General features: G+C 47.7%; 1 protein-coding gene across 11 annotated transcripts in view; it reads left to right on the top strand.

Annotated features, from left to right (window-relative positions):
- The first annotated feature begins 819 nt into the window (after nt 1–819).
- NIN (ninein) overlaps nt 820–12,392 on the top strand; it is a 97,212-nt gene continuing 85,639 nt past the window's right edge. For 7 of the 11 annotated variants that reach the window (XM_036009947.1, XM_028505580.2, XM_036009924.1 and 4 more), the window contains exons 1-4: nt 820–959; nt 1,480–1,533; nt 9,193–9,582; nt 9,971–10,174. In XM_036009947.1, coding sequence (XP_035865840.1) covers nt 9,992–10,174 — 183 coding nt within the window. In that variant the 5' untranslated portion in view covers nt 820–959; nt 1,480–1,533; nt 9,193–9,582; nt 9,971–9,991. Of the gene's footprint in view, nt 960–1,479; nt 1,534–9,192; nt 9,694–9,970; nt 10,175–12,392 lie in introns of all 11 variants that reach the window. The other 4 variants (XM_036009908.1, XM_036009903.1, XM_036009897.1 and 1 more) reach the window with 4 other exon arrangements.

The raw sequence follows: 12,392 nt of genomic DNA, 5'->3' as shown, positions 1-12,392 counted from the left end.
GAACATCGAGCAATAGTTGGCTGGAAACTACCAACTCCAAGGCGTTTCTGTCCTGGGTGGCTAGTGACCGAGGGTCGGATGTCCCCGAGGAAGACTGGATAAGGGGTGGGGGCCGATGCGGACAGTGGGGGGCAGGTGCAGAAGCCGGTTAAGATCTGGGAGCAGTGTTGCACTCGCTCTAAAGGACTCAGAGGCCAGTCTAGAGCCCTTCCGCCTCCTGGACCTTTCTTCTGATAACGGAAATGGGCGCTGGAGGGCTGAAAAATCCAGGGCCGCCCGAGGGCAAGAGAGGCACCTAAATGCTCACCTTAAAGTACCGCTGGCTGGAGGCGGGGACTCCCCCCCCCCCACACACACCTAAAAGTGGCCGCCGGCGGTCCGGGGCGTAGCGGGCTGTGCCAGGGGGTGTGCGAGGGCGCGTCTGGGAGAAAAGGGAGGCGAGCGGGCAGGGAATGAATGGTGGATGCGCCAGCCGCTGTCCGGCAGCGACCTCGGGGCGCTGGTCCCCTCCACCTACACCCGCTTGAGTCCTGGCTTTTCCAAGTTCAAATCTCTACAACGACCTTCCCCGCGTCCAGCGGCAGACAAGATCGGACCGGGCTCCTCCGGGTTCCGCGACCCCGAGCAGTCGGGACCTGGACGCAGTCCCGATCAAGGTTGGGGGGGACAGACCCGGCGAGGCCCCGGAGGCGCCAGGCGCTCCGCCCCCCGCCGCCCCGGAGGCCCGGGTCGGGGAGGAGGAGCCGCGCCCCGGCCGGCGCCGCCCTGGCTCCTCCTCCCCGCGCGGGCCTGGCCCTTCCAAACCGGCGTCCCAAGCTCCGGGTGGCCGCGGCACCGCCGGGAGCCGAGCGCGCTGGGCGCGGCTGTCCCGCTGCCGCTGCCAGCGCGTGCGAGCCCTGAGTGCGCCCGCGGCGATGGTCCCCGCGGCGGCGACCGGCGCCTGAGCCCCGGGACCCGCGGTAAGCGTGCAGCCCGCTTCCGGGACCCCCGCTCCACGGCCTGGGGGTGCGCGGAGGCCTCGCTCTGCCCCCGCATCGTCGGTGGGGCCCTGCGCGCCTGGCACGTACCCGGCACCGGACGGGCAGGGGCATTCCCTTCGGGGCCAGGGCGGGAGCCGTCTCCGCGGGCCGGGAGTAGGTAGCGGCCGAGAGAGAGGAAGCGGGTGGCCTGGCGGGTGGCCGGGTCGGGACTCTCCCGGGGGACCAGGCGGAGAGGGGGCGGCTTCGGAGGCGGAGGAGGGGCTGGCCGTGGAGGCGCGGACTGCGCGGGCGGGGGTGGGCCAGGGGTGGGAGGACCCGCGCGCCGCAACCCCCTCGAGTCGCGCTTTTGTAAAAGCTGGCCTCTTACATATGGAAATGACGGCCGCGCGGGTCTCCGTTCCCGTCCTTTTGAAGGACGCCCGCCCCGAACCTCAGCGCCGCCTGCGAAGTATTGTCCCGCTACTTGCGCCCTAACAAAGCATCCACCTTCGCTTTGCAGAGCACTGGAGGCAGGCGGCAGGCTGTGCGGGCGCAGCGGAGAGGCGGACGGAAGGTAGGCGAGGACGGCGGGGGCCGAGAGAGCGGGCTGCCTGGCGCTACAGCGGGGTGTCTGCGGTTTTGGGGGGCAGCGATGGGCAGGCGGGTCGGGGACACATCTGCATCGCATGTTGCCAGGGACCTAGGCGGCGCGCCCGCGCTTCTGCGGCACCTCGCCTCCGCAGTCAGGTCCGGGCACCTCCGCCACCCGCGTGGTCCCAGCCTGCAGCCGACAGCTGAAAGGGGCTTCTGTATGTTGGTCCAGGAGTGGACTTGAGTCCTGGACGGAACAGAAGGGATAGTTGTTCTGTTGCCTTGTGCCACCCAGGCAGCCTTGTGACTGAGAGGCTGAAGAGAACCCTGTCTGGGGAAACCCGAGGTGTTAGCCTGGAGTATTTTGAGTATCGGAGAGCTAACCTTAAAGTGGGGATTTTCGAAGGTGCGTGGGGTCGATGCATATAGGAAGACTTTCCCAGGGCAGTTACTACTAAGAAGGGGAAAAGAACGAAATGCCACTCTCGTTTATTGCCTGAAAGCCGTGCTCGCCAGACCAAGCAGAATGCAAGTGTAGCGGGGAGCGGGAGAAGCTTCCAGGGTTCCAGGAGCTGGGCTTCTGCAGCTGCCAGACCGGTCCCTGGCGAAAGGACGAAGCTGGTGGAAGCAGTTTACTGCTGAGAGTCCTTTCTGTGAAGTTGAAAGAGGTAGAGATGGAAAGGGGCAGTTTCCCAGCCTCAGCCCTAACCTTAGCCTGCAGATGAAGTGGGGCTGGAAAGATTGCTCTACCATGCACCCTGTGTCTAGACAACTCAGCTATCATGAGATCTTTCGCTGTCTTTACTTTACTGGAACAGATCCCCTCGTAGGGCTGAGGAATTCCTGAGGTGGGCTTGCCATACAACTTAACTACTGAATGTATGAAATGAAAACAGATTGCATGGCTGTCTTTTGTGACTGAGGTGGGAGCTGTTTGGGATTAGAATCCTATTCAAGTCCACCATGGCACATGGGCTAAGCCCCTGAGACCATGGAAGATTCTCATTTGGCTCCCATACATACGTTAAATTAAATGTATATGTTTACTTGTTTCCTGAGGATGGACAGTCTGCAAGGAAATTATTTTTCCATGTCAGCTCAATTTAATCTTGATCTTCTCTAGTGGCTAACATGTCGGTGGCTGACCTAGAATACTGGCAGCTCTTGCTCTGGAGTTGAAGAGGGATGTGAAAATACCCAGACTGTGTGTGAAAGTAACATTACAGGCTGGCTGCAGCCTGCAGTTTCTTGTGGCCTCTTCAGCTGTTGTCAGTGTCCTTTGGGAGGTCAAGTGAACTGCTGGGGCGCTTCTTTGTGGGTTGTTTACCTTCACCCACTCTGTGCTGCGTCTGTAATGGAGAGAATTCTGAGCTGCAGTATACATAAAGGGTAGGGCTTGTGGATGTTCCAAGTGGGTAGGACATGGGGCAAAGGCAGGAGAAGGCTTTACAGGGAGCAACGGAAAGGAAGCCATCACAGGCACAGTCTTTGCATTAAAATGTCACATATCTGTCTTTTTAATAGGAAGTTGCTCAGAATGGTATGGGTGTCTTTTTTTCTTGTTTTGTTTTTTTTTTAATTTTAGTTACGTGATGACCCTAAAAATCATAAAGATATTATAATGTAAAAGATATTAACTGTCACAGAGAGGCTCCAATGAATTCTAAGCAACCAATCTTAATTTAGTGGGCAGTATTCTTGTCATAAATTAAATGTTGGCCAAGTAAATTGTTTGAAATGTCACTGCACATGATGGTTTTCTAAACTAACATTTCACCAATCTTGATGCTTCCTATTTGTGTTGATAATGAAAATACATTTTATCAGGCTAATATCAATAAAGGGTTGGCAAGTTTAACCAGAGCATTTTTTGGGGATTCAAGCAACCTAAAGTCTCTTCAGAAGATCAATTTTTATAAATATCAATTCAGTTGTGGGCCAATAAATTATGTGGTTTGAATTCTGGCTATTAAACTTACATATGCTGTACAGGGGCTTGTGGAGAGACTTGCCGAAGCTTGGGCAAGATATTTTATCCTTTTAACAAATAAAATAGAATTTTAAAAAGAGTATGGGTATATGCAAACGAGTAGCTGTTTGAAATTAGGATGCTTCTGTATGGCAATTTATAACATCAATTAACCATTTATTCCAGCTTTTGGATGGAAAAATTACAAAGTATTCATGTTCTAGTGCTCACTTAAAAAACAAAGTTGAGAAAACCTATTATTTATAGATGTCAAAAGTGAAACTCTTCACTTTGATCCCAGGGAACTGTTTTCATAGCTGCAGGCATTTTACATTAATTTGAGTTAATATGGCTCAAGAAGTGAAAGTTGTTACAAGCAGTCTCTTTTAAGAAAGTAACAGACAGTGGGCTTTCTGCTTCTGTAATGTTACTTTGTAGCTGATTAAAGGTTATTGAATCTACAGTGTGCTAGGCTAATGATTTTATTCCTCCAGCTCTCCTGAGCTAACAACTCGATTAGGTAATCCACCTTGCTCTTAGGTTTAACAAAAGCGTGGCTTGGCTGCATCATTCAGTACAGTAAAATACTAAATTTATGTATGTTTTAGAATAAATACTAGTAGAATACTCTTAATTAAATGAAATTTTACAGTGTAGTTAGCAAAGATTGTTATTCTTTAAAACTGAATGTGACTTTGTTTTCTGGGTGGTGTCATTTAAACTTTTGTGTTATATTTTTATATCATGATTTTATTCTTGGTGATGCTCTTGTGTTTTTGGTATCCAGTTAGAGATGAGGTGCTGAGGCCGAAATGAAATCTGAGCAGAGAGGAGGCTGTCTCACAGTGACTGGTGCGCACGGCAGTCGTTTTGAGCTGAAATATTCTATGTAGATACATAAATGGGGACATGTGCTTTTTCTATTAAGCTTTACTAAACTTGAATTTATTCTTGTCCCTATTTCATTTTATACTAAATTAGTCCAAAATGGTAAGACTGAAAATATCTGCAGCAAAATAAAATGCAGAAAAGACAGAAGAAAAAGAAGGTGGGCAATTTAATTTGATCGTTGGCATTATGAGGCTCTGACTTACCACACGGTGAAAGCTAAAGGCATGAAAGAAAAGCTTTGCCTAAGCAGGGCTTGTGCCTGTTTATCACTTCAGTTGTAAAGTAACTGAATTAGTCACTTGGTGGTCACTGCCTGGTCTGTGGACCCCCAACAGCCATGTCTGCACACAGATCCACAAGCATCTATTATAATACCCAGCGAAAGCGGCTGAGCCAAGAGGGACATGCAGACATTCCTCGTAGCTGTTCAGCTGTTGGACCATCTGGAGGGAAAATAAAAGGCCTGAGCTAGGGGCTCTGGCATTGTGCTCATTTATTATTTGGTTTTCCCTTGCCAGGCTTTGTCCCCCTTTTACTCCCTCTGGCCCAGAACAGACGTCTGCTTTGGCTGGGATGCCGTTCTTACAAGCTCCTTTCTACATCTTGGATGCTGGAAAGTTCATAAGTTCACGTGTCCACTTCATGTTGGCCTTATGTCGGGGACTTCATCATTCCAGCTGCACCTCCATCTATGCCTCTTGCAGTCCCAGTTGGCACTGTGATTTCATCAGCCAGGGTTGCCGAGCGGAGCACAATAACACAGCTCTGTAATGGACATCCCTGTCAGGGGCTGCACGTTTTGGCAGCCTTGTTTTGAATTATTTGGAAGGCAAATGCTCTGTGTAGTTCTCATTATGGGTGGTCACTAGGTGATAAATGTTTTGATTAATGGCTCTGCGCATCTGCCTCTTATTTAACCATCCCTAGTTAGAATTCCAAAATACTGCCCACACTGGCCCTTTCATCCCAGAGGAGTGGTGAAGGCTCCTGACAGTTTGGGTGGAAAGGTAAATGGATGCAAGGAGGCTCAGGTTTGTGGCGGGCTTTATAAAACTGGAGTTGTTCTTTGCCATTTGAAGAAAGATTTATGACTCCAAACCCAACTTCCTTCATTTCTGGGTAAGATTCCTGTCAGCGGTGGGCATCAGCCAGGCTTTGACTCTGGAAAGTGTGGGATTGCACAGATTAGACGTAGCTAAGTGTTTTGGGGAATTAATTTAACAACTGTCAGTTCCTGGACTTTGCCCACTCTTGAAGATATGGGATTCTTCATGATCATTTTTACATACACATTTAGTTCTTCCTTGCCCTATATTCCAGAGATGCTTTATTAAAAAGAAAGTACTTACTCTGTGTATCCCTAATGCCTTGGAGACTATAATTATTCAACAAAGGGTCAAGGGTGGGAGGGAGGGAGGAGCCCCCCACCATTACGACCTGGGGGAGTCTGCGGCCAGCAAGTGTTCCCTGCAACAGAACCACGCCTGGCACTTGGCACTGTTTCGCTGGTTATCACGTGAAGGTGGAGGCAAGTGCTTTGCCAGTATCATTTCAGTGGTCCCATTCATGTGTTATTTATTATGTGTGGGATTGAGAGACAGTGTTGTTTCAAGTCACACCAGGGTTCCGATCTTGGCTCCACCCTCATGTTAGTGCTGTAGCCTTGGACAAATTGCAGACTTTTGCCAACCCCTGATTTCTACGTCTTCAATGGGAATGTGAGATCTACTTTAAAGTATTAGGAGGATTAAACGAGGTCATATAGGTAAAGTACTGTGCATAGGCCAGTCTGATAGTAAATGATCAGAAAGTTAAAAGAAATTGTTTTTTTCTGAGTTCCCAACTATAGTTTAGCCTTTTTGCTTTTGTTTCACATTACATTTATCAATAGTCTGCCTTTAAAGGTTAAAGAAACAGCCCTGGCTGGTGTGGCTCAGTGGATTGAGCGCCAGCCTGCAAACCAAAGGGCCACCGGTTTGATTCCCAGTCAGGGCACATGCTTGGGTTGTGAGCCAGGCCTCCAGTAGGGGGCCCTCAAGAGGCAACCACACATTGATGTTTCTCTCCCTCTCTTTCTCCCTCCTCCCCCTCTCTAAAAATAAATAAATAAAATCCTAAAAAAATAAAGATTGAAGAAACATTGAACATTACCTACTGCCATTACCATTGAGTAATACAGCATTTTACTGTACACAATACGCACCCTGCCCATTCTTGCCCTCTGGATTCTGGCATTCCACAGCTCCTGCTGTGTTTCTTTAAAGGCAGATCTGTGGCTGATTGACTTGTGTAAGTTACCTCTCTTCAGTTCACCCCTTCCTTGTAAGTCACAGGTATTTTCTTGGTGGTTTTCTCAATTCCCCTCTGGTATTAACTTTCTTTGGAATTAACTACTCTCAGTTGCTTACCATATTTAACCCTCAGGACAGCCCTTCCAGATGGGTATTGTTTTTCCCATTCTATAAACGAGGGGCCCAGGGAAGGTGTTTTAGTACAGACTGTCCTCCAAAGCCCATAACAAACACATGTAGCCCAAATGTGAGAATCCGTTGCCTCACTTACTAAACCCTTGAACCAAACTTCACACAGCCATTTGGCAGTGAGTGCTGCCTTTCTACTTCTGCTTGGTTATGTCTAAGACTGAACACGCCTTCTAAAGAGTTGGATGGGAGTAGAGGTGTGTTTCGGAAGAAGTGGGCATTTCAAATTCTTCATGTGCTCATTTATTTCTGTAGTTATTCAGGTGAAGTTTCCACTCAAATCTCCATATACTCAGTAGTCCATGTTTACTGCATCGTGGTATGAAGAATACATTTCCCCAAATACTATGCATTTGGGGAAAGCTATAAAAGAAATTGAAGTTGTGGACCTTGCCTTTAAAGAAATTTCTGGCAAGTGGGGGAGAAAAACATTCTTACATATGAAATTACTGATGAACATTTGGGGGGTAATATCAACCAGTAAAAACGCATTCTGTGCCAGAAGCCTACTGACAACTTGTTGCCATATGTAACATCTTTTGGATGTTTTCTTATGTGCCATCATTTGCTCTCTAGGCATAGGGCTGTTTCCCCCTTTAGCCAAAGGAATGTTTTCTTATGAAAGGATTTTATTTTGTGAAAATTCAGTGACTTTCCAAAGAGTAGGGCATGATAGGTTATGAAATTCAGAGCCACGGATAAGACCAGGACTGCTCAGTACATGGTGAGTTTTATGGCTCTTGTTCACTGGTGGAGACGGACAAACCCCCAACCCTTAAAAGTAGTTTTTAAAAGAGGAAGTGTTAGAATTCTTTCACTTTTGAGTTGTTGTTTTTTTAATATGCAAAATCAAGCAAAAGCACACTAGTCTGGCTTTTATGAAGTTGGTCAGATTACAGCATCACAGCCCATGGGATGGTTAAACCCCAAGAGTGAGTCTGAGAACTATGGCAACCCGAAGAACCCCAGAGCACCTTGGGGATTCTCAGCAGATCTTAGCGGACAATTAACTGGCTGACTCAAAGTGAATCTCATTAGCCAAGCCTTGGCCTTTTCTAAATTCCTAGCTTTTGTGGCTATGCTTAACACCTTGGCATTTCTTTTCTGGTGCCTTGATGTTTGTATAGCGCTTTCAATTTATTTTGAAAACATTTACATAGTGATTAGTTAACCCAACAGACCAATTCTGGGAAGGTAGCCAGAGTCAGCAGCACCTTAGCAATAGAAAAACTGGTAATTGAGAGAAGAGACCTTTTGATACCAGGAGCCTGGACCAGAATGGTACCTCTCCATGTTAATGTCCAGCCCCAGTAAGAATCGGGCTACGTGGCAGAGCTGGAATCCATCCTCCGACTCCACCTGCTTCTGCTGAAACCCTTGGGATGACTGGTTCTGTTTTAGCTTGTCATGTTGTGAACAGCTGTCTGTGGAAAGACATCCACACAACCTGGAGCATCACCAATTTGTATGGAAGGCTCTCGTTTTCAGTTCTGGCCATGTTCAGCATCTTAACTCACATACATGTCTCCCATGTTGTAATGATCTGTTCCATAGAACATCGCTTCTAAATTAGAGTTTTCTGACCCAGGGCTTGCTTTATGTAAATGGTGCTACTTTAAAAAGCAGAATGGTGTTTGCAGGAGCTGGGGGTGGGTGGGAAATGGGGAGTTGCTGTGCAGTGGGTATAGAGCTCATTGTGTAAGATGAAAAAGATCTGGAGATCAATACTCTGCACAATTCAGATTTTAATGGGGCGGATTTCATGTTATGTGATACTTATAATAAAAACTTATATTAGCAAGATTAAAAAATTTTAAAAGGTGCTACTTTTTCTAGTCAAGGGCTGGTTCTGAGGGCCTTGTTTCAGACTGCCGAGGTCACTGTCTCGAGGGTGGATGTCGCACTTGTCTTCCATTGCATCGTGGTGCAGGTGCCTCCAGATGTGCAGGTGGCAGCCTTTGGTCGGAAGGCCCCACACATTATAAATGAATTAATGTACAAGCAAAAAACCAGTTTCCTTCTTAAAGTAGGATGTTTCTAGTATTTTATCGTATATATTTTTAGCAAAAATGATTGCGAGAGTTGTTGATGATTCCATGTTTTTACCAATCCCATGGACAGTGGAAGAAGAACACCCAGTCTGGGTGGGTCAGAGAGGTGGAAGACAGAGTAACAGGGTGAACAGAGGTGAGGTGGCCTAGATGGTAGAGGTCCCCTGAGACTCTGTAGGATTCATGTGATCTGTGGCTCCTTTAAACCTCACTGTCTGATAGGTTGGAGTATTGTTTTCTCCTTTCTCTAGGCAACTAAGCATTACCTAAACCTTCCTGGGACTAAAGTGAGCTTCAGGGAATACGCTTCCTGTCACACCTGTAATTGCAACAATGAAGTTAATTGAGTTGCTTTTTGAGGAACCCGTGTGAAAGGCACTGGGTCTCATGTAAACAGGGAGGTGGTTGTGTATCAGACGTGTGCCTGCTGCTGCAACCCTCTGGTCTAAACACGAAGAGGAGCATCTAGGCTGCAGGAAGAGAAACTAAACATCAGCTCGTCCGAGCCAGCAGATTGCAGCATCTGGACAGGTTGGCTGGAGCTCACGGACTTGTGTGGAAGCTGTAGCCCTGCAGTTTGTTGGCACTAACAGTTACTTCATTTGAAAGGACTGGATGTCAGAAGTAGCCTTTCACCGTCTGTAAGTCCTAGGCTAGATGAGCTCATAGAGAATCACTCTCAGTCTTGAATTTGCCAGACTGGCTGCCCACCTGGGGGGGGCACCTTCTGCCTGCAAGACTCCCTCATTCTGGTAATGTTAGCCTGTGGTGACCTGACCTTGTTGGTATGCCCCCCTCCCCCAGGTGAGTGCATGGGGCAGTTCCACTGGTCAGTGCTGGGTCCTGGAGAGACCCGTGGTCTTACAGGTGGGTGTGCAGCATTACCTCCCCTGCTGGCCCTCACCAAAGTCCTGATCAACTGGCACAAGGGGACCAGGGTGTGCAGAGGGTAGGGGTAGTGTGCTGAGGGGTGGCAGCAGCGGGATTCCAGGGGCTGCCCCAACCTGTCCTTGTCTCTGTGCCACACAGGTGAACGCTGTGGGCTATGGGATGGATGAGGTGGAGCAAGACCAGCATGAGGCCCGACTCAAGGAGCTGTTTGACAGTTTTGACACAACCGGCACTGGGTCCCTGGGACAGGAGGAACTCACCGACCTTTGCCACATGTTGAGCTTGGAGGAGGTGGCTCCGGTGCTGCAAGAAACGCTGCTTCAGGACAACCTCTTGGGCAGGGTAAGGCTGAGGAAGAGCACCGGCAGTGGGAAGTGGGTGCGGTTTCTGTCCGGGTGCTGGGGGTGGGGCAAACCACACCTCTTGCAGCTTGTTTCTGACATCCTGGATGTATGTGCCCTTAACTCTTAACCTGAGAAACAGACAGACTCTAATGGGCGTGATGTGGCAGTGCAATTTGCTCAGGTGATGGGGGGTTGCTGTCATCTGCACTCTGGGAAGGTATACACTGAGCATCTAAGATAAAGACAGAAGAAGAGTTAACAGAAATGTTTCCCAGTTTTTTCTTGTTCTTTGTGGAGCATTTTATGGGCTCCACTTTCATCACTGAGACAGCAGGGAGCTGACAGATTTCCACTGAGGAGAAGGGAAGTGCAGTACAGAGACTGCCATTCCCAGGAAAAGCAGATTGCTGTTATGGCTTTCACTCCCAATAAAGCTATTTCTTCTGTGCATTGTTGCTGGGGTGAAGTATTAATTAAACTCTTCACCCAGGAAGTAAGACAGGAGGGTAAGTAAATACAGTGCAGGCTCATTTAAGACCCAGCACGACTCGCTTCCAGCAGAGATGTGTGTGTGTGTGTGTGCTGATGTTCACTTCTGCGTTTGACAACAAATAGTCATGTTCTCCCCACAGAGCAAGTCACGGAGATGAGTAAGAGGTTTCTTCCCCCCCCCCCACCCCTCTGTTAGTGGAAAGGATGTTTGATCCACCCCGACCTGAGATTGTGTTCAGTTCTCACAATTAAGAGCATATTTGTATGGCTTTGGGTTGAGTCTTGCTGTTGATTTTGTTTGTTTGTCTTTGAATGGATGAGAGGAGAAAATGGGCAATGCTTTTTTAGCCTGTTGCTGTCATTGCTGACACATTGTAGACAAGTTTTTGTCATGTGGTGTAAATTGAGGAAGCAGAACTTTTTTTTACTTCTCTTCATTTTCATTGTCTCTTAGCTGACAAGTTGGGTAAGTGACCTCAGACACCGTGTGATGTATTGGCTCTCTGTGAGATGAGACAGACAGGAGTAGTGACCGCCCTGACATTGTGCACAGAGGATGACATTCTGAAGGGCTGGGCACCATGAGTGTGGTGATTAACAGGGCTCACACTTAGAGAAGTAACTGTTTGCAAAACCAGGGTCATTCCTGGTCCCTTTGGAGTAGTTGGCTACTTGTGAATACATGTGTGCCCCCCCAAATGCTAAAAATTTTGCTCTGAAAACAGTAGAAATGGGAGCTACGAGGATTAAACCATTTGCTCCTCATCATGTAATGCACTCTGGCATTTTGTTTCATTCTGCCTCAGTCCCAGACACTTTGAGGAGGCAAAAGAGTAGTGTAGTATTTCCCATTGTGGTCCTTGGAGATCTCAGGCTTTTTGGTATCTAAAGAATAGTATGAGAGAGTGGGTTTCTTTTCATGCTTACTGAAGCCTGAGGAGACATAGAGAACAGAAGGTTTCCTTGAAGAGTCAGTGTAAACACGGAAGCCTCTGCTGTAAGCAGATCACACCTTGCAGCCAGTTAGCAGTTTGCTGTCCAGATGTTGCACATCTGTGCCCCCGTTTGGCAAACTCAAGTGGGGAGCAGTTATCGATTGATTTGTTAATGACTTGACACTTTCAGCTTGCTTTATAAAATTTTCGCTGTTTGCCTGTGAATAAGGGATACCTAAGTGGTCTGTAGTGTGATATTTGCTTAGGGAGCCCGTGATACAAGTTAAATAGATGTCTACGTATTGATTTCATGTGGGCGTCCCTGGTGATTGTCTTGAGAGCAGGGTTGGCATGAATTAATGTATTATTGTTAAATTTGCATTTTTTGTGAAATTGAATTATTCTCAGATGCTTTCATAAACTTGGCCATATGCTGTTATAGATACCCTATATGGTCTATAATTTTAAATTATAGGGAAAAAATTCTTAGAATTCATAGAAGCAATCCAAGTGCTCTCACCTCCTTGGTATATTGAGAAGGGTCACAAGTTGTAAAATAAGTTTTTAATGCCAGTCATCTTTTTTCTTTTTTTTTTTAAAGATTTACTTATTTATTTTCAGACAGAGGGGAAGGGAGGGAAAAAGAGAGGGAGAGAAACATCAGTGTGTGGTTGCCTGTCACGCGCCTTCTACTGGGGACCTGACCCACCACCCAGGCATGTGCCCTGACTGGGAATCAAACCAGCGACCTTTTGGTTCAAAGGCCGGTGCTCAATCCACTGAGTCACA

The sequence above is a fragment of the Phyllostomus discolor genome, chromosome 1, assembly GCF_004126475.2.
Source record: "Phyllostomus discolor isolate MPI-MPIP mPhyDis1 chromosome 1, mPhyDis1.pri.v3, whole genome shotgun sequence".
Classification (NCBI taxonomy): Eukaryota; Metazoa; Chordata; class Mammalia; order Chiroptera; family Phyllostomidae; genus Phyllostomus; species Phyllostomus discolor.
The sequence above is the reverse complement of the archived record's forward strand: the minus strand, read 5'-3'. Positions and strand labels throughout refer to the sequence as shown.